We start from the raw sequence: 25,676 nt of genomic DNA on the forward strand, positions 1-25,676 counted from the left end.
TTCTCTTATGGAGCAAAAAATGAATATTCTTGAATTATATACTTATTGTTTCAGACCTGAAAGCCTATCGTCACGTGGCATGATTGCGCGACTCTATATCTATGATGTCGTATTGAAATTCCACACATGTAGATATCCGTGTAGATGCCAGCGAAAAATGCGAAGAATACGCGCCCCCTATTATTTTATCACCAACCTCCACCAATTTTCCCTGCCAACTCAGCAACACGTGCTGTATCGGCAGCGCCATTTTTACTCTTTCCAACATCGCTCTCCACTTTGCGGAACGTAGTATACACCAATTTCGGCAGGGGAATCCCTGTCATATCGGACCAATACTGGAGAATCGCATGGACAGATTGACATCGAGACTCGGGTTCAAGTGGGCGGTCAATTTCCATTTCATCACCGTGACTGGTAGAAGGGGAAGAGGGGGGAGGAGAATCTGAATCTGCAGAGTAATACACCTCGTCGACGCGGGCCAGCCAGGCTCGCTGTTCTTGAGGCGTGGGCTTGTGCTGAGATGTTTGAGCGGTCGGTGCGGAACCATCGATGCTGCTGGTGGCAGTGGTTGCAGTATCCCTTGCATCTTCGAAGCGAATTTGGCCTCCGCCGTTGGTGCAGCCGCCGGGACAGGCCATTACTTCGATATATGCGTAATCGCTGACCCCTCCTCCCGCGGCCGTATGTGGAGCGGATGTCCCGGTCCTGCGGCTGACTGTTGCCCTTGCGCCGGGTAATCGAGATGTTTTGGCCGGTTTTAGCTTGCGGACGAGGTTCTGGATGTTTCTGAAGCCGTAATACCGGGCTGCCTTTATGATGGGTCGTCCGGTTTCTGCGGAGACGAGGGTGTAGTCGATCACGTCGGCGTTGCGCCCACGTTGGGCTTGGATAGTGCTGTTGGGGTGGAGGGCTTGATGGGTTGTTAGGAGGTGATGGAGATAGCCACCTGAAGGACCGGAGAAGACAGATTGGTTGGAGGCGAGATGCTTGGGAAAAAGAAACTGTGCAATTCGGGGATCCGGGAAGGGTGTCGTGAACGAGGATGGGAGAGGTGTTAGAGGTAGGTTTAGGAGAGAGATGTTCCGTGACGAAGCGAGCATCAGGAGCTCTCTTGAGGTTATCACACAGTCGACATCGCGAATGGGTTGATCCATTGCAGGGGAAGCGAACATGTCGTGGTTGGTTGTTTGCCAGGAGGCATCTGTTAATTCTTGCCGGCTGGCTTCGAGCTTCTTGTCGAAACAAGGCATGATTGCCAGATGCCATATCCTGGAAGGAGGTACATTAAGCCTTTTGCTGAGTATGGTCTTGATGAACGTTCCAGTCAAAGCCTGAGGTGATTTTAAACGGGAGAGGTGCGGGAGGACGTGTGGATGGGTCTTTTCAGCGTAGCAGATCCAGCCCGGGCAGGCGGACGACAGAATCGGCTTACGCGGAATGGGAAACTCTGCAGACTCAGAGGTAGCAGTAGAGTCAAACTTCGCCCGTGACGCGGTGGCTTCATCCGTGGTGAGCTCCAGGACAACATCCCGTATCACGTTTGTATCCACAACCCATGTAAAACCACTACCATGTTGTCCACCAGCTCTCAGACCCTGCGGCCCGGAAAGAAACTGTTCAATCATATAACCTGCCTCTTTCTCCGATACTCCATACGTGGCCGCCATGCTCGCGCGCACCTGAGGGCTGACACTCGCCACGAAGATCCGCGCATCTCCTGTGGCGCCATTTTGGACTCCGTTCCGAAAACCGTCTACTCGAAGCTCAGGATATGCATCTAGGGTGTTCAGCACTTCGGCATGAGATTGTAGGGAGATAAGGACAGCCTCCGCAGAAGTTACGCATCCAGAGCAAGCTAGGCAGTCGGTCAAGGATATCTGCGCGGGTGAGGGGTTTTCGGCGGCGACTTTGTCTTCTGTGGTCACTTCGTAGGCAGACTGGGTGCCAAGGGTTAGTTATTTGGGGCGGTGAAATATGATGGGCGACATCTCATGCTTACCTCGTCCCGTTCAGACTTGGCCGGCAGTGTTTCGACCGGCTTTATACATGCTACCCCTGGTGATATGAAGTCATTCAAATCGTCCGCTGAAAGGATCGCACTCATGGTGAAAGAGTGAGCACCGCTCCAAGGGCCAGTAATCTCAAGAAACAGTAAAGGAAGCTCTTTACTTGGATTCTCACACCTTTTTCCTTTCTAACATCGAGGACAGAAATTACCAGCTTTCGCAAAATGGAAGAAGTTCTAAGAAAATCGGTCGAGCAGGCGGCGACGGCGGGACATCGCTGATTATCCAATCAGAGGGGAACAAAAGCAGCAAACACTCTTATCAGCAGCCAACCAGCGTGCAAGCGATTCATGTGACAATCCATTCTTATCTTATCTTATCTCATCGCCGGCAAGATGGTTTCTGCCGCCCAGATGTACAGTACCTTTCGCACTCCGCATCGACGGATACATAGGAGCCTTCCGTCTCTAATCGCCTTTCTCAACACAGTTCAAGAGGCTTACTTTTGAATCCCTAAATAAACCTAAACGGCATATTCCTTATTCCGTCCGCAGGCGTGCCCTGCGTAGATGTATGGTAGTACAGGGGTACCGGGGTTCTGCGCATCTGTTCCGCACAGAGTCTAGGAGCAGCTATTAGTCAGCCGGGGCTTAGCTCCTTGGCGCCTTTAAGCCCGTGGCTGCCTATGCGGCTCAAAACGACGACGTGTGGCTTAGAAGCATGGCCGACTATATAGTTCGCAACGCAATATCTCGTCGGCGAAGCCGCACGGTTGAACCGGGCACCACGTTTTTCCCTCTTATCTCCATACCATGACGTCGGATCGTCCTGGCCGGAGAATGGTCCAGACTGTCTTAAACTTTGGACAGGACCAAAAGCAAGCAGCCGTTAGGTATCCATCAATTCGAAAGCCGGATCCCGATGAGATGGCAGCTCTCGAGTCAGACTCGAATCGAATGGAAGACGTTCAACCCACGCAATCTACCGCAATCTCCTGGGAATCCACTCTAGCGCCGACGTCAAGAAGCGGCAGCTTCCCTGGCAATTATATGCCTGCGTCCATACCCCGTCACCAGACCCTCATTCACGTCGCACGTGAAACCACCGCCCTTCTGCCCAATATCCTCTCCGCCGTTCCCCACGCCCCTGCAAAGGGCTATCTCTACACAGACCCTCCCTATCTCGACCAAAAATACTCCCCGCGTTTCCCCCGCACCCCAATCCGCATCCTCAACTCCGACACCCTCGACACAGCGATCGGTCTAGCCCAATGCGCCAAGTACGTCACCGTCCGCGACAAGAGACCCGTCTGCGTCCTCAACATGGCCAATGCCTATAACGCTGGCGGAGGTTGGAAGCGCGGCGCTCTCGCACAAGAAGAAGCCATCTGCTACCGAAGCAGCCTCAGCTTCACGCTCAAACTGCGCTATTATCCTATTCCGGAACTGAGCGCCATATACTCCCCCACCGTGTTGGTGATACGCAAGAGTTTGGAGGACGGCCACGAGCTGCTGCCGCTCGATATGCCAGCGAATTTACCCATTGTGAGCGCGATTAGCGTTGCCGCGCTGTGTGCGCCGAAGGTGACAATGGGACCTGCGCCACCGGGTTCGAAGGAGTCACAGAGACAAAAGTATCGGAACCCGAAGGACAGAGAACTTACTAAAGAGAAAATGAGGGTCGTTTTGAGGACTGCGGCAGTGAATGGGCACCGGAGACTGGTGTTGGGTGCTCTGGGTTGCGGAGCGTTTAAGAATCCGAGAGAAGAAGTGGCTGATTGTTGGGCAGAGGTCTTTGGCGAACAAGAATTCGCTGGGGGGTGGTGGGAGAGCGTGCTATTTGCCGTTATGGATGATTTGGGCCAAGGGGAAAATGGCGATGGAAATTACGGAGTTTTTTATCGGAGGTTAAATGGAATGATGGTTTGAATAGCACTGAGATACCCGGATATACTGTTCTTTTGACGATGATATGAATTTATTTTCGCTATTGCTAATCTTCTTCAATTTTGTCGTACGGCAATAATACCTGAGCATTTTGAAAATTTGTTTTCCACTGCATGATACCGCGACATGGTTTGTGAAATATTGAACCGGCACCAAACGCCGACCGTCACCTCCAGGAATGAAGCCACTAAACTCCGATTTAGAAGCCAATTATTTTTTGGCAGCTGAGCGCCCTCTTCTCAAGGGTGCCGTTGTAGACGGAGCTTCCTTCGTGGCGTTACCTCTGGTCTTTTTGGCTATTCCCGCTGCATTCTCAGCTGCTTCAGATTTCACGGCTGGAGCCTTGCGCTTTCGGCTTGGAGTTTGCGCTGCCGAGTCGTTCCCTTCGGTGTTCTTCTCTTCCTCGGCCTTGACCGAAGAAGCCTTTGAGATTCGGGTACTCCTTTTGTTTCCATTAGTGGTTGTGGTCTCATCTGTTTCTTTAACAGTAGCTTTTCCACGGCCCTTGGATCGCGACTTCGTAGCAGATTCATCGTCGACATCCTCTTTGGCGTTTCCCCCTTTGTCGTTTGTGGCGGTAGGATGCGTCTTTTTCTGAACTGCTGGCACTATGGCGCTAGTCCTGCCTCCAACCGTGATAAAAGTTACGGGATCACCGTTTAGCATCTTTGACGGCTCTTTCTTGCCTTTGTTCCATCGATGGTGCATCAGCCAATCTGCAGGAAAGCGAGCGGAATCACCAAGGAGATCGACCGATGTAGCGCACACATAATGAATTGCAGAGTTCAGCTCCCGAATCTGTGAATCGTCGAGGGTATTGCTCGTTTGCTCGGGATGAATTTGTGAGTGATAAAGGACCTCGTCACTGATATATTTGTTAGCCTTCATGCCATTTTCAATCACAAATTCGATAAGAAATTGAATTTATACACATACGCCATCCAGTTGCCCAGCCCACTCATTATAGACTGATCCAGGAGTAGGGCCTTGATAGGAACTTTCTTCTTAGACACTATGCTCTTGAGCCACGATTCCGTGACAATTCCCTTGTCTGTAACAGGATCGGGACCGTTCTCCTTGAGTGGCGTGTGAGACCTGATTTCTTCTCCAGGGCAGTCAACCAACCGAACACGGCCGAGCCTCCTAGCATCTACAAAGGCAGCTTCAGTCTTCTTGTCATCGTCCATCACCAGCCGGAATTTCCAGAACTTCGGTGGCCACGGTCCATCACCCTCTTCCTCCTTGGCGCGATAATGGCAGCCGTTTACGCCTTTGATATTGAGCCAACCGGTCATACCAAAATGCATGACCGGATGCGGGGGTTTAGACATGATCATCCAGAAGTATTTGCCTTGTTGCCCAGCTCCAATAATCTTGTTCCCTTGCATAGTCTTTTGGAATTCCTGGGCAGACGTGCCTACTTTGCCGAATATGAGATCGTCGTGGTTTGCCACGGCACTGGAGACCGTCTTTCCCACAAGTTCTTTCCGGATGAAATGAACAATCCGGGCAACTTCGGCTAGCTCAGGCATGATAAATATAAGCCAAGATCGCTAACCGTTTGACGTATTCGTGTCCTCTCGAAGCAGTAGCCTCAGTGGGGCTCCAAAGGCAGAAGATATTATTTAAGGGGAGAAAGTACAGGAACAATGCACTGAATCAACAAAGGAGAAACGGTTTAATGTTAAGTGTGTAGGCTGAGTTGAGGGCAATGAAGACCAGGCAGGACAGCGTGAGACAAAAATCAGGCAAAACCAAGCAAAAGTAAGCGAGACAACTATGCTGGATAAATGATAATCAATGAAAGTAAGTAAAATCAGAATGAGGCCGTGGAGCTGGACAGATGCCTTTGGCACAGCAGCATGAGCTCTCCACAATGTTCAGATTGATTGTGTAGTAGTTATAGTAGTGATTAAAACTCACAGAACCAAAAAAAATATCTCTAAAAACACCACAATCGTATAAGATTGAGCATTTAAAATGCAAACAAGAAAGGATTCCCCTATTTAAAGAAGGGTATGCGGGTGCAAAGGGAAAGACACGATGCCCTGATGTCTGGCGTTTCCTCAGCAGTTCGGTGATCTGGAGAGAAAAGGCTCGGCGCCAAGACTTGGGTGGTTGACTTAGTCAGCATAAAATACCAAGGTCGTATTTCCCCCTATGGCAAAACGATATGAAGGATACTTTCAAGGCAACGAACGAGAGTGCAGTGCTCAAGGGGGATAGGAACGGGAGGGGGGTAGTGCAGTTCCTCAAAAGATATCGCAACTTAATATCCAGGTGGGTGCTGGATGAGAAGCATTGAGTGTGGTGCCCGTAAGGTAAGCCTCTGCAACGTATTTCTCTTAGGTCTCATGCTCATCATTTGGTCCGCTACTCGGCATCAAGCCCGATACGATCCCCCAATATCATGCGAAGTACTCAAGGATCGAGGGCGCGCATCGTTTAAAAGGCCATGCCTTTGTTGGCTGCCTTCTTGCCAGGACAAGTAGCCAACCATTTCAATGTTATCGAAGGTCGCAGTCCTCCTCCGCGAAACCAATGGAACTTTCATAACTCAGAACTTGTTGATGGGCATTTGTGCTCCGAGAGGCTAGGTACATTTCTGCCAGACTCCCAGAGTAGGGCCGTAGGTTCTCACTTGATCGGGTGGAAGTGCCTTCCAGAAGCATTGGTTGTAATTCGACTCCCGGCCTGCAATAGATATGCGCTCTCGTAGCACCACGGACTGTTAAGCAGGCAGCGCATTTTTTTTTTGCGACATTAGCGAAGCAATCTCAGCACTGTTGACATGCGTGAAATGCGTGAAAATCGTTGGAGAACCTTTCCTGGCCCCCCGCTGCACTCTAGAAACGCATCCACATGTGTATATCACGTGACAGGGTCAACGCAAGTTTGGGAGCTGTTGGGTAGTTGATGATGAAGGGGATCTGGGTGGATTGAAAGGTCAAGAGCGGCTAGGGAATCTTTCTGCTGCATCGTGGTTTTCTGTCATCATCTTGCTTCGGTGTGGGTGGTCCTCACTTTGGAACCGCAGACGCGATCCATCCATGAGATGCGCTCCCACGTGATCGGGATGCTTTCTTCGAAGTTCCGTAGGATGACGAACGGGGCGGCGACCATGAAGTCTTCCGTTGCAGATATCCTAGATCATATTCTACATACTTTTTACCTATAGCCAAACGCAGGCATTGACCTAGATTTCAAAATTATTTCTACAATTGAAGCCTTCGGCCACAACCGTTCCGAAAACTGGATTTGTTTTGGGCAAAGCGATCGCAACCAGCCACTGAGCCGGTTCGTTCACAGAAAACGATGTCACGGCCATCGACAACGAGGCCAACACTGACACCTCAATTCTGCTTTAACCAGCGTGCGTTAAGAGGTGGGTGATTGTCCCCGAGGAACCTGTCGATGTACTGTACCACCCGCTTTCCAATGCGAGACCGCAGTTGGGCTAACGAGATTGCCTCAACGTACCTTTTTCAGACTTCCTCCGAATTTCACGATCAACAATTGACGACTCCATTACCCAAAACCTGAATGCTCTTGTAACACCGGCGCGCAAAGGGTTTGACCCGGCTTCCACTACCGCCCGACAGACGGATTTCGCCAACAAAACCCAGATCGACCCGGAGAACTGCGAGATATTCAAAAACAAAGTACTGTTTCCCTCTTGGCAAGTACGTTCAGACGTGTTGAATTATTGCGCCGGTGTTGCTACCAGCCCAGACCCCGAAGATCCCGACCTTGTGCTACGACAGGTTGAGTCAGCTAAAGATAGAGAAAGACTCGTGGATGAGCGGCTGGATCCGTATTCGGCGAGATTCTTCCCCAGAGAGGCGCGGACAGAGTCGTTGGCCATGCTAATACGAAATGAGCGAGGAGTGGAGACCATCATACGTTCTCGGACCTGGGGAATGGTTACTGAACGATGTGGCAATTCCTTTGAAGGGTGGGAAGATGCACTAAATCGATGGCGAGAACAACAGGATCAGGGCAAATGAGCCTAATCTAATAGGGTAATGCTGCTGGGGGCATGAGTATCTGCATGGGTCAATTTTGAGCGGTGAAATCATTGCAGATATGCCCCTCCTCCAGTGCACTTGGTCTCCTCTTCGTCCATCAAAATGATTTCTGCATGATGTGTTTCCTGCTGTGGAGTATGCGAGAATCCGCAGTTCATGCACTCCATTTTGTTACCCCCCAAGGCTTGCAGCTCTCCTATAACGGGAGCAGGAGCAGATCCCGAAATTCCCATGACTGTAAGATAAGAGCACTGTATATACTTTTTGTCTCCATCTCACTGAAAAGCATGCAATCAAGATATAAGTAATTGACTCTCTACAATCATGAACGGGTATATCTTAAGTCTACTCTGTATGTATGTGCTCTGTGCTCTGTACTCCGTAATCTTTTTTTAGTTTCTGCAGATTACCTAGCTGTGACGAGAGTGCGGATAAACTATTTTGCGACTCTAAGTGGGCAACCACCTGAAATCACCGCACGGCGCAGTGCAAGTTGAAAGAGAACCACCAGGAAATCCAAGGGTGCCAATCAGTGTCGGATTTTAGTAAACTGATAGTTGTGAAGTGTATTTTTTTGCCTGTCTATTGGCCCCATTACAACAGTTTCATATTTCCCCCCTTCATCAAGGTGCTGAAAGCCCTCTCCTCCGTTGTGCACCTCCGGCCAAAATTTCCCTCCACCACACCAGGCGACAGCCTCCAGCACAATGCCTCAGCCATTGAGTTCAAAAGATGGCTCATTATTCCGCCAGGTAGTGCGGCATTGTGAAAATAAACAATATAAGAAAGGTGCGATTCCCTGGTGAGGAGGAAAATACCAGACATGATCCGGACAGAGCCATTACTAACAACGCCGAGCAGGGCTCAAGACTGCCGAACAGATCCTCCGCAAGAACCCCAACCATGGAGACACACAAGCAATGAAAGCGCTGATGATCAGCTATCAAGGCCAACAAGAAGAAGCATTTGCCTTGGCCAAAACAGCTCTAAAGAACGACATGAAATCCCATATCTGTTGGCATGTCTACGGCCTGCTCTATCGCGCCGAGAAAAACTACGATGAAGCGATTAAAGCGTACCGATATGCCCTGAAACTCGAGCCGGAGTCCCAGCCGATCCAGAGAGATTTGGCATTTCTTCAAACGCAAATTAGAGACTTTCAGGGATATATACAAAGCCGGACAGCAATGCTGCAGCAGAAGCCCGGCTTTCGTCAGAACTGGACTGCGCTCGCAATCGCGTACCATCTTTCAGGCAATTTAAGCGAGGCAGAAAATGTTTTGACAACTTATGAGGAGACTCTGAAGACCCCACCACCGAGAACTGATATGGAACACTCAGAAGCTATACTGTATAAGAACTCCATAATCGCGGAATCCGGAAATATTCAAAAGGCCCTTGAACACCTCGATGCAGTCGGTAATCAATGCTTTGACGTGTTAGCCGTTATGGAGATGCGGGCGGATTACCTTTTAAAGCTGGGCAGAAACGACGAGGCTGTGGCTGCATATGAGGCATTGTTGGAACGGAACCCTGAAGATTCGCACTATTATGATGCTTTACTGAAAGCAAAGGCGATTGATGAGAAGGATCACGCATCTTTAAAAGCCGTTTATGATTACTGGGTGGAGAAATATCCGCGAAGTGACGCACCACGTCGCATACCGCTGGAATTTCTTGAAGGGGATGATTTTCGCCAAGCTGGAGACGTGTACCTTCAACGCATGTTGAGAAAAGCTATACCTTCGACTTTTGCTAACATTAAGTCCTTATACACCAATTCATGGAAACGCGAGACCGTCCAGGAGCTTGTGGAGGGATATGCAGCGGGAAATTTCAGCAGTCAAGTTAATGGCTCTACAGAGCAGAACAATGGGGATAACTCTACCTTTGAATGTTCGGTATATTATTTCCTCGCCCAGCACTACAATTACCACCTTAGTCGTGATCTAGAAAAAGCCATGGCGTATATTGACAGAGCCATCAAACTATCTCCAACCTCCGTTGACTATCACATGACCAAGGCGAGAATATGGAAGCACTATGGCAACCTTCCAAAAGCTTCAGAGGTTATGGATATGGCACGGTCGCTAGATGAAAAGGATCGGTACATCAACAGCAAGGCAGCCAAGTACCAACTTCGAAACGATGAAAATGAGAAGGCAATCGATACTATGAGCAAATTTACACGCAACGAAACTGCTGGTCCACTTGGTGACCTTCTTGAGATGCAGTGCGTTTGGTATTTGACTGAGGATGCTGAGTCATACCTACGCCAGAGGAAGATAGGACTTGCACTGAAAAGATTCCATTCCGTTTACAATATTTTCGACATTTGGCAAGAAGATCAATTTGACTTCCATGGGTTTTCTTTACGAAAAGGTATGATCAGAGCGTATGTTGATATGGTTCGATGGGAGGACCAATTACGATCACACCCATATTACACGCGCGCAGCCCTCGGCGCCATAAAGGCTTACATTTTGTTGCATGATGAACCGGACCTTGCGCATGGACCGATTCCAGTGGGGACAAACGGTCTTGATGGACATGCAGACAGTTCAGAGAGGAAAAAGGCTCTAAAGAAAGCCAAGAAGGAACAGCAAAAGCTGGAAAAGGTCGAGGCTGAAAAGACGAAGGCCAGGAAGGCCGCCACGACAGGCGGCGGTGGAGATGCCAGGAAGGATGACACGGATCCACTGGGCCTCAATCTTGCACGCACATCCGATCCAATGAAGGATGCATTGAAGTTTTTAGGCCCATTGTTGGAGATGTCGCCCAAAAATATCGAAGTGCAAACCGCGGGATATGAAGTTTACATTCGAAGAAGTATGCATCCGAGCCTCGTCATTGTCATTTGAATACGACTAACTTGGATCCTTGCAGAGAAATACCTCCTGGCTCTCAAATGTCTGCTTGCTGCCCACGCCATTAATCCCTCCGATCCTACATTGCACGTCCAGCTTGCTCGATTCCGCAAGACTCTCAACGAGCTCTCAGAGCCTCTCCCGGCCGAAGTTCAAGAAATCGTGACATCAGAGTTCGAGACTCTCCTCCCGAAGTCCCAGGATCTTGCAGCATGGAACGATAGCTACCTCACCGAAAACAGCTCCAGCGTCCCCCACATACATGCCGCGCTCACTGTCAGACGGATCATAGCCCCAGAGCAAAAGGCCCAGACGGAAAAGGACTTAGCATCCTCGATTGACCTAGAAACTGCATCCATAGAATCAGCACTGGCCGGTCTCCATCTCCTGGATGACTGGCGCAGCGGGCCCGAGGCGAAGACTTCGTACATAGGACAGGCAAACACCAGATGGAAAGAAGCTTCAGTCTTCCAGCATCAATAGGAGCGTTGATTGTAGACTACCTTTTTGCTTTTCAAATAGCGTTTCTGAAGCCCCATTAGCAGGCTCTTTGCAAAACAACTTAAGAAAAATGAAAATCAAGATTCAAGTGCCCTTTGTCCCAGTTCATGCTTCCTTTACTTCCGCTTCTCATCTTTCCGTCCCATCGCATGGTGCTGACATAAGAAACCCATATGTTGGCCCGGCAACCAAAAGCCCGCCAGCAGATGACAACATGCCAAGCCGCCGTGAAATGAGCGTTGAATAGGAGAGCCCCGTGTGAAAAAAGGCCCTTCACGCGGTCGACGCATCCATACCACAACATTCTCTCAGTCATAAAATAGCTGGTTATCCATTCGTCTTGGATGATATAGTTAGTTTATATTCTATCTGTGAATTGCCTCCCCCAACGCCTGCTTTTCACTCTCACTTTTCTCCTTAATTCTTTTTTCACATATGGTGAGCACACCTGTTCTGCAGTGCTTGCGACAATATCTTGCGACTTCCGGCTGCCAGCAAGATGGCGCGTATTTCCATGGACCCTCGAAAATGGTACGTGTCTTCCATTTTCTTGTCCCCTACTCTTAGAGCAAGATCGCTTCACTCACTTGTAGCGGCGCCGCGCGGCTACTTCCTCCCATCCTGGAGTCCCCTCATACTTTTGACCATCTAAAAGACCAAAGTCAGCTAACTACTGCTAAAACCCCGGCGCAAACTCATGCGCTTTGGGTCATTTCCATTTTTATAGCCAGCCCTCCAGGTTTACAATCGACGACGTTGAGAAAACTACGTGCACTGGTCAATTCCGCTTTACGCCCAGGCCTATGATTAAGAAGCCAGCTCGACTCTGGGATCGCAAGCCAGCGACTCCGGTCTGCCCTCGTTCTAAGTCTCATAAGATTTGGAAAAGACTCCAACCTTCGATGGGTATTTCTCGATCAGGGGCGAAATCGAGAGATACGGGTGCGGGGGCAATGGATATCGATGAGAATGAACTATTTGAAGAGATTAATCCGGTCAGGAGCTCCGGTAATCGACGTGCTGTGAAGAAGCTGTGTACTGGTAAAGGTGTTAAATCTGACGAGACCGAGTGGGGGGCCTCGTTTGTGGAAACACGATCGGAGACGAATATTTTCACGCCGCGGCGCAAATACGTCATGAAAGAGGGGACAACTAAAGACCACAAGATGGCGAGTGTTGATATTGTTGAGGACGGCGGTGAAGAGAGCTGCGAAGCAGAAGATACGCCCGGGAAATCTACAGAGTCACAGTGTGACATACACAGCCAGCAATTGGCAACAGCAACCGAAGAGACGAATATTTCGGAGAAATCTAATGAACTACGCGTGGACAACGTTTCAACTCCAGTTAAAAAACCCTCAATGATTGCATCGCTCCTGAGACAACCACTTCTTGAAGAAGACGATGTTGAACTGCTTTCCAATTTCCTATCGGAAGCTGAAGCGAAGCGAACGACAAACAATGCATTGGCGGCAAGAAAAGCAGCCGAGAAAAGGGCATCTATAAAACTATCTCGATCTCCATGCAAGCTCAAGGCCCGTCGAGCCCTCGAACACCTTGATAAGAACTCCCCAACTTCGATGATACGGGACAGATCGCCTTCCAAGCTCTTACAGGCGCCCGCATCTCCTCTACCTGAAACGGGTAAAGAAAATGGGCTCGAAGCCGGAACCAGCAAGGATGAAGAAGAGTCAGCTCCTTCTCCGTCTCCTAGGAAGCGGGGAAGGTCACTGAAGAGACGACTTGTTCCCCGAGTTCCAGATCAAATCCCGCTCCGCCGCTCAAAGGGCACGGAATTCATCTTCTCTCAGAAAACTGACACACAAAAACTCGCTCTCACGACCAAGTCGAATACCAAGCAGAATAAGGCCGGTGCAAAACTGCCTCATCTCGTCATGAAGACCGTGAACGAGACGTATTTGAAAATGATGGATGCATCTCCCCTCTCACCGAAATCGGGAACGAAGACTGTCACTTGGGATGATGCAAAGCTTGTCACTTTTGCCGAAGAAATATCGACTCCAACTTTTGATACTCCCAAAAAGATATCATCGGGAAGGAGAAGCCGGCGTTTAGCATCGCGTCCGCCACGGCCCGCCACGCCACTACGTTCCTTTGTATCTCTATAGTCGGTAGGACAGGGTTACAGCGAATCAGAAACGTCTTCAATGTTGTTTGACTGCCGTGAGAAGGGGCTGAGGGTGTTTGCGTGTGGATTTCCTTGGTGGATGGCTCTGCTTTAAGCCACAAGTCCTATGAAGAGATAATTCCCAATTGATCTGACCTGCCAGGAGAACGGCATAATAATCACATGGTAAATCTCAACCCAGCTGGCCAGCATCAAAATCCAGAATATCCTTCATAGAGTGAGACTCGATTGGCTCTCAAGCTTCAATGGTTCAGCCATGGGTAGGGTTTGGGCGTTGGATGTCGCGGTGTGCATGTTTCTGGTGATTGTCGGGAATGGGCTGCTAGTGGCTTCTCTCTTAATATTAGATTATACCCAGGTTAGATGTGATTCATGACAATTGAGGATTATTCGCAGATATTCTGGTTATTAACTGATCCGAATGTTTGTGTGTGGCTTTCATCGTGAACTCTTCTCCGGTTGCCATGAGAAAATGACGAAGATGGTGCGGTACCTAACTCGATCCACGATTGTAGTGGCAGCATTGCGGTTTGATTCCATAGGAAGTTTTGAGGCCAGAATATCCTCGGCGAGGGGAACGTGACAAGCCTTAGTGAATCCAAATGGCTCTGGCCTCGGTCGGCTGTGGACGCCTCGAAAGTGAGTCTCGAAGCTTTTTGTGACACCCACACCATCAACTATGTGTAATTACATCTTAAGAGTGCCTCGATCATCCTTCCGATCCCCGCATCTTTGTGTCTCAAAAATGCATCCACATGATGGCTGCCAGACTCGCTCTGATCATCTCGCACCCCTAGCGGCACAGGTACGTATGTAGGACGGGGATAGTCCAAAGCGTCCCTTTCTCCTCGGATCTGCTGCACTGCCCACCCAGATCAGACCCATGCGACTACTCGCGTAGCGATCCGTGAAAATCTTTCCTGAGGAGTACGACGGTCATGTTACTCTCGATCCCTGTAGGATGTCGAAATTTGGGGCTTGATGGCCTGGGGTTATCTGGAGAAATCTGGGGCTAGCTATTTGCGTCTTGTTTAACGCTACTGCTCGGTCTTGATTGGCAGCATATATTTTATCCCCGGTCGCCCGCCCCTCTGCATGACAACTCTCTTGCAGCCAGAGCGGCAATATCGTGCGTGCCTATCTGGATCCGGGCTTGCTATGGGTCGTACAGAGGACCGCACGCGGCCACAGCAATAGCTCATCTTTCTCCCGATCAGTGCTATTACTGATAACTGTCGACCAAAGGGAAAAAAAGATGGGTCGCCGGACTCATGATGGGAGAGACCGAATGATATATATTTTGATCGGCATCCTCATCTTTGGATTTTTGCTTCTGGGCCTACTGTATGGGTCCCGCCATTTTAATATTATTATTTCAAACCTTTTTCTTAAAACCTCCTGTCGGGTGACTAATGGCTTAAATTCGGGTTGTAGGTTTTTCTACATGATTCTCAAATATCGACAGAGGAACCACGAACGTCGACGTCAAGAACTACAGCAGCAGAGGCCTGGTGACCATGCAATTCGGGGCGGCGAGGGGGCCACGGCCTTGACGCCTCTGCCCCAAGCAGCAACGCCCGGACAACCAACATGGCATGCGAAAGTTATAAAACTGGAAGAACTGAATGATCTGTTTCCCGTAATTGAGTATGGGATGACAAAGCACTGCGGTATTGTACAGCCAAAGACTGCAGATAGTGCACGCCCGGCTGCTGGTGATTCTAGTGAAGCCGATAAGACGACCATCGCCAAGGATCAACCAGATCGAGCACGTAATGGCGTTTCGAATACGAATACAGATTCTGGGTTGTCTGAGGTATGAGTGGGATTTCCGATTCGCGAATCTATTGCGCCGATGGTGCCCCGCTGATGTCATTTTAACAGCACCTGGTTGAGAGCCAAAGACAAGACGTCGCCAACCCAAATGACTACTGTGCGATCTGCTTGGATGCCCTTCAGGAAGACAGCATGGTCAGACGCTTGACCTGCAACCATATGTTCCACTCGACATGCATCGACCCTTGGCTCACTGGACGTACTGCGCAATGTCCAGTTTGCAAGACCGAGATGATTTGACGTTTTCGATGAGATCGTCTTGTGTGTTGTTGTTTCATCGTGTCCAAATCAATCCAGCCGAGATCTGCATGTGCTGTCTGGCAAAAACCCATCTAGCTGCTATCTTACCGTTCATCATGTGCCACCCGAGCAAGAACGAGAAGCCCTTGTCATTCCACAGCGTTGGATCTAACAACCTCGGCTATAGATTTTGACTGACAGCTTTGTTTTCGACTTTGCTGATAAGGCCGTCAAAAATGGAGCCGGACTGTATTCTAGATTGAGAGTGATGATGATGGCGATGTCCTATGGATTGGGTGGAGCCCGGAGTTCCTCATTCCTCACGTTTCAGTACCGATCGCCTGTCTAGCTTTTGACTACTTGGCATTTGCCATTTGAGGGTCATCCACCACGCTTAGCAGCGCACCGATGGGTTCATTTCCCTCTACCTCGGAGCCAAGATTCATTGCAGTACTGATGCCGGTGCCGCGCAAAGCTCCTGACAAAGTTTGCGAGATTGTGCAAAATTCATAGATGCCACCATGACGACCATGAGCTGACGCACCGGGCACCGGAGCTATAGTGATGCCAGGGGGGAGGAACCTGCGACACGGATAGAGGGCGAACAGGGTGTCGATATTGGCCAACAGTAATTGGTCATCGAACGCAACACATTAGGTAGTGCCCAGGCATTTGGAAATGAAAAGTGTGGAGTTCCGTCGCGTTACGCCCACAAAACAGACGTATGACTGAAACCCCTTGAATGAAGACTATCAACGAACACCCATTTCCGACAACCTTTGGGGCCCCTCTTACACTTCGAAGCAGAGACAATGTCGCATGTTCGCACGCATACCCAACGACTAGCAACTTGGTCGAACTTTGAAACGTGTAGAGGGCCTTTCACGAGCGAAAGATTATTCACGAGCCAGCCATTCGTAACATGGCCATTGAATTTCGAATTCTAATGATTCGGGCGTACTGTTGATTGTTCTTTCTTCTCCACGTTCTCCCTTTTTTTTTTTTTTTTTTTTTTTTTTTTGGGCAAATGCACGCAGTCTCGAGCACAAAATGGCGGAAAAAAGGGAAAAAAAAAAAAAAAAGGCTTCCGTGCTCTGTCATGGAAAATGGACGACTCGACCACTGCATGTGGATCATGGATTATCAGCATCGGCGCACCTTGTGCGGGAGAAGCTACCTACATATCTAATGAGCATTCAGCGTTGAATTTCCTCTTCCGTCGCTCCATCGGTTTGCAAGCTGATAGAACCCTCTCCTAAGCCCGTTTTAGATTAGCGCCCTTTCTTAGTTCCTCATCACTCCACAGCCAATCAGAGCTCTTGGGTCACGCGGCCCGTTCCGGTGGCACGCTGCGAATCACACACTCTATCTCTTCCCGGGAGTCGCCTTCGTCCACGCTTCCAAAGGCTATGTATGAGCCCAACTCCAAATGGTATACTCCGTATGTCAAATGGCACCTCTGTCTCTCATTGTGGACCACTCTCCCCTCTTCCCCGCTCACTGGTCCCTTTTTGTCGCGCACCCATCGTGTCCCGAGATTGGCAAGAGAGTCCACGTCGAAGGCAGCGTCTACGCGGGCTTCACGCACGCCGTGCAGCGGAGATACAAGCTTGGCTCGGTGGGGAAGAATTTCAGTTTGCTTGAGCTCGGTGAATTAACGGGTGGGAAGGGAGGGGAGGAGGAGGAGGAGGAGGCCCTGGTGAAACACATTCATGCGAATGCGGATGTGGATGCGGACGCGGCCGAGTATGGAGAAGAGGTGAAGCCAATCGATCGACTAGAGAAGGTAGCTATCGGTATTGTGGCGCCGGGCGGGAGCTTGAATCATGTCAATGAAGATGGGACGCAGGTATGGGCCAACATCCTGGAAATCAACGTTGACTTGGTGTATTCTAACACGCATGTCTGTTGTTCGATTGATTTCCTCTAGGCGCCCGCCAGACGCGGTCAGATGAAAAACTGCCAAGACTGGATCATTGATGTCGTCGCGGAACTGGTGCGGAGAGATTTACTCCCCGCGCCCGCCAATGAAGTAGTACAGAATGCTCCAAAGAATTGATACCAACGATATTTGTTAAAGGCATTGAGCCGAAAAGTGACATGGGTTCGAATCGTACATACAAATGGTAGTGGAGTCTGCTTTCTTCACGCGCATCCTCAGGGCGCTCACAGTGGCTGCGCTTGCGTGTAGTTCAGCAAGGCTTGGGTCGTCTCACGCTCGAACTATCAAAGAACAAAGAATATTTTCTCAGGTATCGAATAGGCAAATAAGAAACATATCAGAACGACGAAAGACGAATTCCCTCTGGGCCAGAAGCGATCTCTGTCGAGGTATACTGTATATGCGCATGGAACACATGCCAAGGGCGAGACATTTCAAATTCCAAATTATCATAGCTGGCGTGGGGGTGTATTAGATAGCAACGTTAATGCACTTTGCTTGTGAGCTCCCGGAGTCGTCTTGCATCTTTGGCATGAGTATCATGTCAATTTGTTTCGGAGCCCCGACGGACACTCCTAGACTTAACAATCCGTGCTTGAAGGGATGATACATATGTATATATATATATCCCGTATTCTGCACTCCGTACTCCGTATGTGCGGGTGGAATTCAGTCAACCCCTTGTCCACTCGATTGAGCCGAGCTGAGTTAGCCCCTGAGCACCGAGGAGGTATTGCATGTTGACGATCAGGGGCGGAAAGCGGCGGGGCGGCGGTCGTGAAAATGTATCACATGACCCCCTCCCATGTTACGGGTGAGAGGCACGAAGAACGTTTGTATTCCGTCGCTCGGTGTTTGGCTGGCGTGTGGATTTGGACCCTGGTCACACACACAGAGAGCAAGATTCCAGGGCGTGTCACCGGCATTTCCCCACAAAATGCAGGGATAGGAGCTAGGGGTTCTTTTTTGTTTTTTTGGGTTCGAACCCCAAAGATATGGGGAGTTTAAATCCTACTATGTACATATGCTCCGTCTTGGGGAGGGTATTTTTTTTATCAAAGCCCCAGATCTCGGGGTAACCTGCCAGTTCAACAAGCCTTTAAAAAAGCTCTCGCAGCTTGACCGCGCGACGGACGAACTCAAGTCCAGCCAAGACAGAACGCCGAGAGAGCTCTTCCACCGGTTTCCTGCATGTCGAGATGAATACGGAGTATGGATTACGGATAGTCCCTCTTCCATGGAGCACAGTGCACAGGGGGAGAGAGGAGAGACGCTTTCTTCTGTCTGGCCAAGGGAAGGGCGCAAAAGCCGAAGCGCGGCGGTTGAAGGCCGAAGAAAGTCCTAGCGCGCTGGTTGGTCACGGGGAAGCAGTCTGGAACCCCGCGGAACTCGTAGAAGCGCGCAGCAGGTGGGTCCGGGAGTGGGGAGCGCAACGCTAGGAAAACACAACTGTGCTTGTCCTATTTCGGAACTACTCTGGGGTAACCCGTCCCAAGAAAAGGGAGAGCGATGGGAGGCTCCTTTTTGGGTAAGTTGTGGGTTGAGAGGCGGAAAAGGGCGGAGCTGGAGGAGAAGGAATGATGTGGTCAAGTACGGAGTACCTAAAATAGTCGGCCGGCATTGTTGGGAAAAGCACCTGTTGCTGTTTTGAAGGCAATCGGCAAGCTTGTTTTCCGCCCTCGATTCGGCAGCTGCTGCTATGCTGTCATCGCGCTCTTGCTGAGTTTCGTGACATAATGAAAACCCGAATTGGGGAATTAGGGTTTGGGAGCTCGCCGGTAGCTGCATCCTGATTGGCTGTAGCTTATGTAACGTTATAACAGCGTGTGCCAAGACCGCGCCTTGAATGCACACATGATGCAACATCCCCACCGCCCACGCCTGGCAGAAAATTTTTGGGCCACCAAAAAAAAAAAAAAATACAAAAAAAGAAAAGAAAAGAAAAGGAAGAAAGAAAAAAGAGAAGAGAGTCTCCAAAAAGCAAAGAAAAAGAAAAAGGGACAAGAGGGGGCAGAATACGCGCAATTACACCGTACAGCGGCCATCTGTGTTGCTCTACGGAGTTATAGTCACCCAATCTATCAAAAGAAATGAAGACTGAAGGGGGAGGGCGGTAAAAGGAGAGACACAAAGTCACTTTGTTTGGCAGCGGAGTAGTTGTCTTCGCCGCCGGCCGGTGTGCGTGATGCACATTGCTGCTCCATGGCATGACGATGGCAATTGCTGATCATCCCATACATAATGCCATAGCAAAACACCATACGGAGTACGGAGTACGGAGTACATAATTCCATAGCAAAACATGGAGAAACTTTGAATTTCACAGCTTTTACGGAGTGGCCACAAATGTATGTATAATGCACGTACGGAGTACCGAGTATGGAGTGCAAAGTTCGGAGTACGGTAAATGATCATCTGTACGTACGGAGTGGGAAGAAAAAGAAGCGAACTGCAGCTCAACGACCCTGCCAACCACCCTGTCCGGAGTACCTTGTTTGCCAGTGCTTGTTTTTTTTTCCTTTTTTTTTTTCTATTTTCTTTTTTGGGGCGCCACCGGGGGGAACACGCAGTGGGTTTCAAGGAACAGCTGAGCATAAGAACCTGTCGCCGAGCCTGGGGCGTGACTAAACTCTCCCCCGGCGCTTTCTGCTCGTTCCACCGCCAAACAAATCTTCCTCCGCGCCTCATCTCACTCTCTCCTCTCGAGCAAAACGTGGCCTTTCTTTTCTTTTCTTTTCTTTTCCTCAACCTCTGCCGTGGAGCCGTCTTCCCTGGATACTTCGCTACACGGGGTTACCGGTCCATAATCGCTTTCGTCGCAAAAGTTGCATATAGGAAGCTCCGGATCCGTCAAAAGCTGCTGGTGGGCAAAAAAAGGCAAAATAGCGAGGTGTGTACCCAGTTTTAATTTTGCTGATGCTCGCCATCCTATCTCTCCGTTGCACCGTGCTCTTCCGGGCGAGTCTGCTGGCATGATGATTCCCGTAGCTGCAAACAGGTCGAGGCATGTCGCAACGCGCAGTTGGGCTGCAGAGAGGCGACTTGGCCCTCTGCGTATCCCTACCCGCCCATCCATCCCGCTTCCGCTCGTGTCTCCTCCCCCTGTCTTGTCCAATCCGCTTGCATCTTCTTGGAATGAGTGATTGTGTGCTGTTTGCTGTCGGTTATAATTAACTGAGGATCTTCATCGGCCCTTTATATATGTATTAATACTAGCGTGTCAGGCCACCACCACCACCACCCACCATGGATCCTCCGCCGCATGCAACCGATGTTTGCCCACTCCACTCGCCTCGCCCCGACCGCATGGATATCGACTCTCACAAATCAGACCTCCCCTCCCGACGCACCTCATCAGGATCAAACTCCAACTCTCGATCGAGCAGCTCTCGCCGTGAATCGCTCGGCTCCATCGAAGAAGAAAGCACAGGTCGGTACCCGACATTTTCCCCTACCTATATCTCCCTTTCTCCACCTAATCATCTCCGGGACATGCCGCTGAAGCTTTTTTTTTTTCGTTTTTTTTCTTCCTGCGTAGGAATCGCTCAATCGTTCGTCGACAAGGAAAGCGCCCCAACTGGCGACCACTCCGGCTCCGCCAAAACGGCTCTCAACGTCCAAAGCCCGACACAGACCCCAGATTTCTGCTGCCCATGCGGTGGATTTCTGGGGTGGAAGCAGATCCGCCTTGGAGGCCGGAGGGCAAGTCGGAGCTACAGCGACCTCCGCATCTTAGGTGGCGTCCATCGCTCGAGGGGCTGGGCGTGGGAGGAGACTCCGGAAGAGCCCGCGCCGGCCGTCAAGGAAAAAGAACAGCCTCCCAAGGAATGGCAGCGTGCCCCGATTGAGAACCTTCCCGCTGAGATCCTCGGTATGCACTGTCTATCCACGCAGCAGGGACTCTTTTTTTTGATGCTGATGAAAACGCCAGACCAGATAATCTCCAATTTGGCTTTGGATATCCCACCCAATGGATACACGCCGCGGAATGTCGACTTGATATCATGTCTTTTGACTTCCCGTACGCTGCACTCTGCTACCCTCGGTGTCTTATATAGACACATCACCATTCCCCATTCAATTATCTTCTCCAAAGCATTAAACCACATTAAACAGTACCCATCCCTTGGCACCATTGTTCGACGGCTCGACTTCTCCCATTTCTCTTCCGTTGGACTGGGTCGAACCCAGCAGATGAATGTCGAGATCCAAAACCTTACCTGGAGGACGTTGCTGGAATGCTTGAACCTGCTTCCCAATTTGAAAGAATTGCTTCTGCAAGAACATGTTGAAGATGACGTGAACGGCGATGTCACACGCAAAATCCTTTCCGACATTCCCACCCTGCGAGCAGTTGACTTCTGTGGCTGCTCGTCACCCACCTTCTCCTCCGGTTTCGTCGGTGCAGTGACGCAAGATCCAAATTTCCCTGCCCAACTCCGTACGCTTCGGAGAGTGTCCCTTCATGAATGCACCAGCCTTCCAGACGAAGCTTTCCAGGCCCTCTTGCCGCGATTGATCAATTTAACCCATCTTGACGTTGCCCACACGCAAATAACCAACAAGACGCTGTTTATGATTCCCCAGAGCGCCCAAATCACGCATCTGAACCTGTCACGATGCACGCGGCTGACGGGACCTGAGGTTGTTGAATTCTTGACCACCCATCCTGCCGTCACTGACACGCTTGTGTATCTGAACCTGATGTCAGATGCTTCGAGACACAGAATTCTCGAAGAAGAGGACGTCGAGACCCTTCTGCCACATCTCACTCCCACGCTACGGTCCCTCAACCTTGGTGGCGCCAGAATCACCTCTGCGCAGATGCCAATGCTTCTCAAACTTTCCAAGCATGTAGAGGAACTAGGTCTCAATTCGGCTAACATCACCATCGACGATATCAATTCGTTCTTCAGGCCTTTCCCTCTCTCTAACGAGCACCAGATGGATGTCGAATGGGTTCGCCCAGCCCTGCGCTATCTCGACCTTACCAAGAATCCACACCTGACGCAAGCGACGCTTCTCAATCCTAAATCATGCCTCCTTGTGACTCCGCAAAGCTATCCGCTGCACGTCATCGAATTGACCGAGCGGATCATCACTCCTCTGCGTCAGCGTAGTCCACGCAATGGCTGGGTGGTGAGAGACCTGGGAAGACGAGGGTGGTACGTTCGCGAGCCGCCGACAAACCCGAACGAAATGAAGATGATGCCACGAGACGACGGTCGACGGTCGTGGAAGATGGGGGCGCGCTGGTGGGGGATGAGGAAGATCCCGGTCTGTGTCGGTGATGTTGGTGGGATATACGGCCATTACATGTTCAAGAAGTGATCTTTTCCACCGTCAAACTGGATCTTTCTTCTTTTCTCCTTTTTTTGTTGAAGGGGTGTGTTAAATGCTCTAGGCTCCTCTGATTCCATCTGGAATTTTTATTCCCAGCTAGTGTCCGTCGGCCACTTTTTCCCCTAGTTATTATCTATCGATCTGGCAGTTCGGGCAGGTCTGGGAGTATTATTGCAACAGTCCACTCCGGTATGGTTGGGTTCTTTTTCTCCTTCTCCCAATATAACTATGTATGTATTTAATTTTCCTTTTTCTTTTCCTTTCCCTTTTTTTTTTTTTTTTTTCCCCCTGTCGCACGTTCTAGCCAGCACTGTTACTGTTAAAATGTTTCAAATGGCGGAAAAGTCGCGAGTTTTTATTTATCTTTACTTTGATTGATACCAGGTTTTATGCAAGTATGGATTGACCGCAGGCAACAAGCATCATATTCCCTGTCTTTATTTCAACGGGTTTTCTTTTTTTCTTCTTTTATTTTTTATTTTTTATTTTTTTTTTTTTCTTGTGTTTGTATGTTTTATAAGTATCCATTGAATTTCTGATTGGCTGGTCCAGGGACTAGGGTTGATGTACGGAGTACAATAATTCATATCCAGATATTATTCTTGTTTTTTTGCAGAGGTGATAAGAGCATCGTTTCTGGACTGACTCTGCAGGTGTTCTAGTGCGTGGAACAGCCCCGACAGGCTTGAATAGCTGAACAGAGAATGCTCCCAAGCACCATGAGCAATGTTAAACAACTACTTTCACAGGGTCTTTTTCTTCTTTCTTTTCTTTTTTTTTTTTGGGTAAATGACAAGCACGACAGTACTCCGTATGCTATGTGCGTATTAACTGTCAAACGACCCGAGTGCTACCTAAGCCACGTAAAACTTCCTGCGCCGAGGACGCCATTTTTGAGCCTCAAAAGTCGCGTAAAAAAGGAGAACAAAAGGATTATTATTAGAGTTTCGGTTTGGGGTCATGACTTCATCTCCATGTCTCGTTCATCAAACGGGTCTCCAAATGCATCTGTGAGAAAGGGAAGTTGCACGCCCGGCCGGTTGTTGTTTAGCAATTTTGATATTAAATTGAATAATTGAGGGAGGGGTGGGGAGAGAAAAGATGGTGGTGATGAAGGCGGAGGATGTATGTGATTTTGGGAAACATTTTCACGAACCTAGATTGAAATCTTTATCGAGCACATTCTCCCACTCCCGTCGATAGTCCTCTTGCGCTTGCTGGGTGTTCCATAACGCTCCTGGTGGGCCGTTGCGGATTAGCTCCTCCTCGGCAGCGGTCGATGTTGTGGACGTTGTGGTCGCCGTCGTCGTTGGCCCCGTTGCTGCGGCTGCGGACATTGTTGATGATGACATCCCCGGAGCTTGGGTGGAAGCAGCTCCGCTCGCGCCGGCGCTGGGGGTCGCGAGAACATCTTCTGTTGAGCTCATTCCGGCTATGGGTGGTAGTTTAGATTGGGAGGCGGGTGGGGAGAGGCTGGCTGGAGCATACGTTGCTGCGGCGCTGTGTGTGTTTCTGGGTGTTTGTGGGATGGTGGGTTGGTTGTTGGATGTCGTGGAGGAGGGAGAGGAAGAAGAGACCATCTCCGAGTCGCCGTCGCGGTCTGGGAGTTTGTTTGTTTAGTTAAGTTCGCGTCAAGTACGGACGAAAACAGAGTGGGTGGGAGCGGGCGCAGGGCGGGGCGGGGAGGAATTGCTTTACCCATTGCGAGTCCCGTTGCTGTGTGGGGTCCGGGGATTGCCGTTCGACTGCAGAGAAATATTCTTTCGGCTATATATAGATAGATAGATAGATAGATAGAAAGGTATTCTGCGACGATAAGTATTAAACAGCCTGCTGTCCTGACAAGTCCGAAGCCTTGATCGCGGTGGTCCTGCGCGTTGCTCCGTCCAAAGCTGCCGTTCAAGTTGCTCTCCGCAGATCGACTCTCGGTCTTATCTTATCAATCAGTCATGTGACACAGCCTCTCGAAACGATCTCTTCCAAGTAACGAATCCTATTTTTGATCTTTGGCGGCGTCTCGACGTCACAGGTCTGGGTAATTTTGTGCTTGTATCTGGGTGTCAGAAAATGAGTCGCTGGTCAAGCTGTGGTATTATCCAGGGAGTGTTTTCCACTCTTTTGGCTCAGTGATTAGTACTCTGGTGTGTCAACAAGTGCCTGAAGTCCTTAAAGTGGCTAGTTACAAAGAGCGATTTTGAATTGTTCCCCTCTGGTGACTTGAGAGGTGCTTGATTATGCGCACCAGCCAAAAAGCCCAACGCAGCAAATTCGGGACACAATAAATCTGACATACAGTCTATAATAAAAAGTGTTCTTTAGGGATACAGACTTGAAGGTATGGACATTGATCTCTTTAAATCTGTACAAATACTCAAACCATCTCCTGTCTTCTGTTAAATGGGACTATGCCGCCTGGGACTGCAAACAAGTCTGAGTAGGACCGAGTAACTAACAGAGGAAGCAAATTCTACTCACAGGTTTTGCTGCTCTGACACTAGGATATTTTTAGCTAGTATATCATACTTCCGTCCCGAGTATTCCGCATACAAGTCTTCATTTACTGTCTCCTCATGTGAGATTGGGATTGATTTAAATACAGCAAATTTCATCCCAATCATTCTGCAAGCAGCCGCTTCATAACCTTTAATTAATAAAGGCAAAGACTTGTTACCAAAGTGCCATCACAAATTTTCACATCCTATATGTCAGTAGGTGTATGAAGAGAGATGGGGTATGAGAGACAGAGAATGTCAAGTATCTCAGTCTTTAATTCAAGCATACATAAAAAGTACCATCGACCTCATTCTCTTGATCA

The 25,676-nt window shown here is 49.6% G+C and overlaps 10 protein-coding genes across 10 annotated transcripts; 7 read left to right on the top strand and 3 right to left on the bottom strand.

Annotated features, from left to right (window-relative positions):
- Positions 1-73: 73 nt before the first annotated feature.
- NAR1 (Cytosolic Fe-S cluster assembly factor nar1) lies at positions 74-2,107 on the bottom strand (the record flags this gene model as incomplete). The annotated part of the gene is made up of 2 exons (XM_003065579.2): positions 74-1,940; positions 2,003-2,107. 2 exons carry the CDS (start codon positions 2,105-2,107, stop codon positions 189-191), a joined length of 1,857 nt encoding a protein of 618 aa, XP_003065625.2. The 3' UTR covers positions 74-188.
- Positions 2,108-2,821: 714 nt separating this feature from the next.
- D8B26_001592 (uncharacterized protein) lies at positions 2,822-3,965 on the top strand (the record flags this gene model as incomplete). The annotated part of the gene is made up of 1 exon (XM_003065580.2): positions 2,822-3,965. The coding sequence occupies one exon, from the start codon at positions 2,822-2,824 to the stop codon at positions 3,935-3,937; it is 1,116 nt and encodes a 371-aa protein (XP_003065626.1). The 3' UTR covers positions 3,938-3,965.
- On the bottom strand, positions 3,681-5,487 carry D8B26_001593 (uncharacterized protein; the record flags this gene model as incomplete). The annotated part of the gene is made up of 2 exons (XM_003065581.2): positions 3,681-4,820; positions 4,892-5,487. 2 exons carry the CDS (start codon positions 5,485-5,487, stop codon positions 4,166-4,168), a joined length of 1,251 nt encoding a protein of 416 aa, XP_003065627.1. The 3' UTR covers positions 3,681-4,165.
- Positions 5,488-7,270: 1,783 nt separating this feature from the next.
- Positions 7,271-8,121, top strand: D8B26_001594 (uncharacterized protein; the record flags this gene model as incomplete). Its single annotated transcript, XM_003065582.2, has 2 exons — positions 7,271-7,340; positions 7,445-8,121. The coding sequence occupies 2 exons, from the start codon at positions 7,271-7,273 to the stop codon at positions 7,960-7,962; spliced, it is 588 nt and encodes a 195-aa protein (XP_003065628.1). The 3' UTR covers positions 7,963-8,121.
- Positions 8,122-8,492: 371 nt separating this feature from the next.
- On the top strand, positions 8,493-11,397 carry D8B26_001595 (uncharacterized protein). Its single transcript, XM_003065583.2, has 3 exons — positions 8,493-8,772; positions 8,845-10,812; positions 10,870-11,397. The coding sequence occupies exons 1-3, from the start codon at positions 8,691-8,693 to the stop codon at positions 11,331-11,333; spliced, it is 2,514 nt and encodes an 837-aa protein (XP_003065629.1). The 5' UTR covers positions 8,493-8,690; the 3' UTR covers positions 11,334-11,397.
- Positions 11,398-11,850: 453 nt separating this feature from the next.
- Positions 11,851-13,899, top strand: D8B26_001596 (uncharacterized protein; the record flags this gene model as incomplete). The annotated part of the gene is made up of 2 exons (XM_003065584.2): positions 11,851-11,882; positions 12,079-13,899. 2 exons carry the CDS (start codon positions 11,851-11,853, stop codon positions 13,478-13,480), a joined length of 1,434 nt encoding a protein of 477 aa, XP_003065630.2. The 3' UTR covers positions 13,481-13,899.
- An 856-nt stretch (positions 13,900-14,755) lies between these two features.
- D8B26_001597 (uncharacterized protein) lies at positions 14,756-15,778 on the top strand (the record flags this gene model as incomplete). Its single annotated transcript, XM_003065585.2, has 3 exons — positions 14,756-14,844; positions 14,935-15,316; positions 15,385-15,778. 3 exons carry the CDS (start codon positions 14,756-14,758, stop codon positions 15,574-15,576), a joined length of 663 nt encoding a protein of 220 aa, XP_003065631.2. The 3' UTR covers positions 15,577-15,778.
- An 855-nt stretch (positions 15,779-16,633) lies between these two features.
- On the top strand, positions 16,634-17,908 carry D8B26_001598 (uncharacterized protein). The gene is made up of 2 exons (XM_003065586.2): positions 16,634-17,425; positions 17,507-17,908. Exons 1-2 carry the CDS (start codon positions 17,006-17,008, stop codon positions 17,633-17,635), a joined length of 549 nt encoding a protein of 182 aa, XP_003065632.2. The 5' UTR covers positions 16,634-17,005; the 3' UTR covers positions 17,636-17,908.
- A 1,995-nt stretch (positions 17,909-19,903) lies between these two features.
- On the top strand, positions 19,904-23,620 carry D8B26_001599 (uncharacterized protein). Its single transcript, XM_066123584.1, has 5 exons — positions 19,904-20,408; positions 20,743-20,948; positions 21,057-21,389; positions 21,450-23,050; positions 23,524-23,620. Exons 2-4 carry the CDS (start codon positions 20,765-20,767, stop codon positions 22,847-22,849), a joined length of 1,917 nt encoding a protein of 638 aa, XP_065979659.1. The 5' UTR covers positions 19,904-20,408; positions 20,743-20,764; the 3' UTR covers positions 22,850-23,050; positions 23,524-23,620.
- Positions 23,621-23,644: 24 nt separating this feature from the next.
- Positions 23,645-24,812, bottom strand: D8B26_001600 (uncharacterized protein). The gene is made up of 3 exons (XM_066123585.1): positions 24,560-24,812; positions 24,018-24,461; positions 23,645-23,869 (listed from the first exon to the last, which is right to left on the bottom strand). Exons 1-3 carry the CDS (start codon positions 24,561-24,563, stop codon positions 23,820-23,822), a joined length of 498 nt encoding a protein of 165 aa, XP_065979660.1. The 5' UTR covers positions 24,564-24,812; the 3' UTR covers positions 23,645-23,819.
- Between the last annotated feature and the right edge of the window lie 864 nt (positions 24,813-25,676).

Source organism: Coccidioides posadasii, chromosome 1 (genome assembly GCF_018416015.2).
Source record: "Coccidioides posadasii str. Silveira chromosome 1, complete sequence".
Classification (NCBI taxonomy): domain Eukaryota; kingdom Fungi; phylum Ascomycota; class Eurotiomycetes; order Onygenales; family Onygenaceae; genus Coccidioides; species Coccidioides posadasii.

Coding starts and splice junctions, on each gene's coding strand:
- D8B26_001595 (XM_003065583.2), top strand. CDS start 8,691: ATGCCTCAGCCATTGAGTTCAAAAGATGGCTCATTATTCCGCCAGGTA. Junction 8,773..8,844: donor AAATAAACAATATAAGAAAG/GTGCGATTCCCT, acceptor AACGCCGAGCAG/GGCTCAAGACTGCCGAACAG. Junction 10,813..10,869: donor TGAAGTTTACATTCGAAGAA/GTATGCATCCGA, acceptor GGATCCTTGCAG/AGAAATACCTCCTGGCTCTC.
- D8B26_001598 (XM_003065586.2), top strand. CDS start 17,006: ATGGTATACTCCGTATGTCAAATGGCACCTCTGTCTCTCATTGTGGAC. Junction 17,426..17,506: donor TCAATGAAGATGGGACGCAG/GTATGGGCCAAC, acceptor GATTTCCTCTAG/GCGCCCGCCAGACGCGGTCA.
- D8B26_001599 (XM_066123584.1), top strand. CDS start 20,765: ATGGATCCTCCGCCGCATGCAACCGATGTTTGCCCACTCCACTCGCCT. Junction 20,949..21,056: donor CATCGAAGAAGAAAGCACAG/GTCGGTACCCGA, acceptor CTTCCTGCGTAG/GAATCGCTCAATCGTTCGTC. Junction 21,390..21,449: donor CCTTCCCGCTGAGATCCTCG/GTATGCACTGTC, acceptor TGAAAACGCCAG/ACCAGATAATCTCCAATTTG.
- D8B26_001600 (XM_066123585.1), bottom strand. Junction 23,870..24,017: donor CGATAAAGATTTCAATCTAG/GTTCGTGAAAAT, acceptor CCTTTCTCACAG/ATGCATTTGGAGACCCGTTT.